Raw genomic sequence first — 3,462 nt, forward strand, 5'->3', positions numbered from 1 at the left:
ACATATCTAAAATTAACAACAATCATATTTTAATAATTCCGTAAATTATCTTTGTAATAAAGTCGTTAACATACTATAGACAGATAGAAATGGGAGAACTGCTTTTTTCATGTTCTAGACGCTAGGAAAAGATGAAATTAACCATTCGTGAAAGCTTATACACTCGGGAAATAAAAAACTGCAACAGTTCTAATTTTGAAACCAAGTGCAAAATTTTGCACACAAAATCATGATTCTTCTAGGCCACTTTGTTAGTGCTTAATACCCAACCTTAATTTGTTGAACTTTAGATACTTATAATTATATTTTACTTTATTTTGCGACTCCTATGTATGGGACTATCATTCACCAAATTTTTTTGTTCATTATTAACTAGATAGGTACGTCTTATAAGTAAAATTTTACGGTTTTATCATACGTAATGCTTTTAAAATTTTTATTCCATAAAATATCGTTTGTTGTCACTAAAACAATTAACATAATTCGACCGTATGGTTTGTTAACTGAATAACAAATACATAGTTAAATAACAAAGTACCATCGGCTTGCCAAAAAGAAGAAATTTCAAGAAAAGATTGTCATGATGAAGATATGCATTAAAAGTCGGCACTTTTGATAATGGAGGAAAAGTAATTTGCATCACAATGGACATATGTTCTTTACACCTGAATTAATATCAGAATCTCACGTCTATAAGTCGTAAACTAATTTAAAATATGTGCATAATTTCCTAACTTAACAATAAATGTCACATAATTTTTCAAAATTATTGCATAAAATAAAATCCCCGATAAAATAAAGCGTGAATCATGTTTACCATAGATGTATTAAACCCACTCAAATAAAAAGCGCATGCGCTTATTAGTAGTCTGCTTAGCGGGTCATAGTTTCAAACCGAGACCAACACGATTTAATTATTCAGAAACCGTAACGAGTTTCTTGCACTAGATTAGCGATTAAGTTCAGTTGATATTACCAATTTTTTATTTGTGACTTAAACATTAGTGAAATCGTTTTCCAACAATGTGGAACATAAAACAGCAGGTAAAAACATTTTTTACTAACCATGACATCAAATTATTATTGTTAAAGGAACGTCCTCGCGCTTAACAATGTAAGAAAATAAATTTTCAAATTATCGACAGTTTATGTAATTCATATGACTTTTTGAAAGCGGTTGAGCGATATTGTAATTGATTCTGAAAATAGCATGAACCTGTCACCACGTGGGAGGTGGCAGGTAAATAAAATTCTTCAACGCTATGTATTTTTAAAGTCTTCGACACTGATTCTTATTCGCATTGTTCGATACCTTTCTGAATAATAATGTCACGATTAAAGACGACGTGATCTTTAAAATGCTAATTGTTACATGAAGACAGCCTTCATAATTATCACTCATCTATATATAAACAACCGATGACTTAGTTATCGTTTCGTAAACCTATAAGTCTGATATAACATTCTTTCTAACGGTAAACATTTTGTTAGCGAATACTGCTTTACAAAATTATAACCACATTTTTAACAACAATAAAAAAAATGCAAAGAAAATGAACTACTAGGTTATTATGTTATATTATTAAATTTAATTGAATGGAGATTTTACTTTATACTGGAATGATATTTTTAGTTCGAAACCGATGGTTACGTAGTTCTTGAAGATTTTTTGTCCGAAGCCGAAGCAGATGCATTAAGGGCAGAATGTGATAATTTAATCAAAAATATGCCGGAAGAATCTAACCGAACGGTCTTCAGTTCTGCTGACTCAAATTCCCAACAGGTAAATTTTTTTTGATGCACTCACTTCAGTTGTTTATTTTATTTTATTATTTTCAGGACAAAGACAAGTATTTTTTAGATAGTGCTGATAAAATAAGCTACTTCTATGAAGCAGACGCTTTAGGACCAAACGGGGAACTGAAAGTTGACCCAAGTCTATCTTTGAATAAAATAGGTCATGCACTTCACGAACTTAACCCGGTCTTCAGGGAAGTAACTTTCAACGAAAAAGTTAAAGAATGTTGTTTTCAATTAGGGTATGAAGATCCGGTTCTAGTTCAGAGCATGTACATTTTTAAAAATCCTGGTCTTGGAAGTGAAGGTAGATATGTTTTCTCTTTTTCGTTTTTGGTCCCAGTTTTTATTCATTAAATATCGCTTCGTCGTCGTTCTTAGTTAACTCATGAACAAATGTTTTACGATACAGCTAAGTATGTTTATTTTCTGAACTTAAATTTTAAAATGTACTAGGTACTGCGTCTACTACAAACTATACGTGTTTTATACAAATTATACATAAATACGATTAAGACTTCAAAATATATACAAATTTCTATTTTAAAGGCAAACAATGACTACGTGTGAAATTGGCCAACATTACTGCGAAAAGCTTTTGCATTGCTGCCAGAGATGTGAATCATATTTAATTTATTTCTAAAAATTCTAATTATAGATTAGTAGTACATCAAGAGACAAAACGCATATAAGTACTGAAATCTGCAATAGTTACTTAATGTTCTTTGGTTTGCAACAATGACTTACTTACACTTTGAAATACGAGCTAAGACGACTTATTTTCAAATACGACATGTTTAAACCTATATATGTATATCTGCATAGTATTTTTATTATTCTTAAATTTTTCAGTTATTGCCCATCAGGACGCAACATATTTACATACTGAACCCGTCAAAGTCGTAGGATTTTGGGTAGCTTTAGAAGATGCTACCCAGGAAAATGGATGTCTTTGGTTTTCAAAAGGGTCACATAAGAGTGGTGTACATAGACGATATGTACGAAATCCTGACAAAAATTCTAGCGATTTGTTAATTTATACATCACCACTTCCCTACTATCAAAAAAGTGGCTTCACGCCGGTACCAGTCAAAAAAGGTTATTATTACGGCATTTATTTAATAGCGCATTTTATTTATTTTCTATTAACTGTTTTAGGTACTTGCATTTTAATCCATGGTCAAGTGGTACATTACAGTCACCCAAATAAATCGAACAAATCTCGACACGCATACACCTTTCATGTTGTTGAACAAAAAAACACCAAATATTCCGAGGACAACTGGCTTCAGGCACCAGATAAACCATTTTTAAGTTTGTACAGAAATTAGAAACTCCAATTTTGATATTGCGGCCTATTTTTATTATCACCTTTTTAACATCATTGTATCTAGTTTCATAAAAATATATTTTTGATAACTTTTTTTTATTGAATTGAAGTTGAAGTCAATTTTATCCAAGGTAAGATGACCAGTTTTGCGATTAACTCTGTAACTCGAATTGTATTAACATGAACTGACGGAACTTATCTTTAAACGCCAAACATGGATCCCAGAAACGGGGGGAGAGCGGGGATGATTTGAATACTGGATGCCGAGTTTAAATTTATCTCCCAAACGATAACTTAGACTTGTGAAATTTGGCAGGGGAAGACCTTCTGGACAT

General features: G+C 31.6%; 1 protein-coding gene across 3 annotated transcripts; it reads left to right on the plus strand.

The window, feature by feature from the left end:
- The first annotated feature begins 870 nt into the window (after window positions 1-870).
- On the plus strand, window positions 871-3,221 carry LOC135134975 (phytanoyl-CoA dioxygenase domain-containing protein 1). 3 transcript variants are annotated; one of them, XM_064063902.1, is made up of 5 exons: window positions 871-1,044; window positions 1,634-1,783; window positions 1,840-2,104; window positions 2,650-2,895; window positions 2,956-3,221. In XM_064063902.1, exons 1-5 carry the CDS (start codon window positions 1,024-1,026, stop codon window positions 3,126-3,128), a joined length of 855 nt encoding a protein of 284 aa, XP_063919972.1. In that variant the 5' UTR covers window positions 871-1,023; the 3' UTR covers window positions 3,129-3,221. The 3 variants fall into 3 exon arrangements, with proteins under 3 accessions (XP_063919972.1, XP_063919973.1, XP_063919974.1); XM_064063903.1 differs by lacking the exon at window positions 871-1,044 and adding an exon at window positions 1,320-1,475; XM_064063904.1 differs by lacking the exon at window positions 871-1,044 and adding an exon at window positions 1,505-1,565.
- Window positions 3,222-3,462: the final 241 nt, after the last annotated feature.

The sequence above is a fragment of the Zophobas morio genome, unplaced genomic scaffold (genome assembly GCF_036711695.1).
Source record: "Zophobas morio isolate AGI-343-1 ecotype UQ-CSIRO unplaced genomic scaffold, CSIRO_AGI_Zmor_V1 ptg000024l, whole genome shotgun sequence".
NCBI classification, from domain to species: domain Eukaryota; kingdom Metazoa; phylum Arthropoda; class Insecta; order Coleoptera; family Tenebrionidae; genus Zophobas; species Zophobas morio.

Bases quoted from the DNA above. Each gene is read 5' to 3' on its own strand.
- LOC135134975 (XM_064063902.1), top strand. From the start codon at position 1,024: ATGTGGAACATAAAACAGCAG. The intron at 1,045-1,633 runs GTAAAAACATTT...TGATATTTTTAG, and splicing joins TGTGGAACATAAAACAGCAG to TTCGAAACCGATGGTTACGT. The intron at 2,896-2,955 runs GTTATTATTACG...TAACTGTTTTAG, and splicing joins GCCGGTACCAGTCAAAAAAG to GTACTTGCATTTTAATCCAT.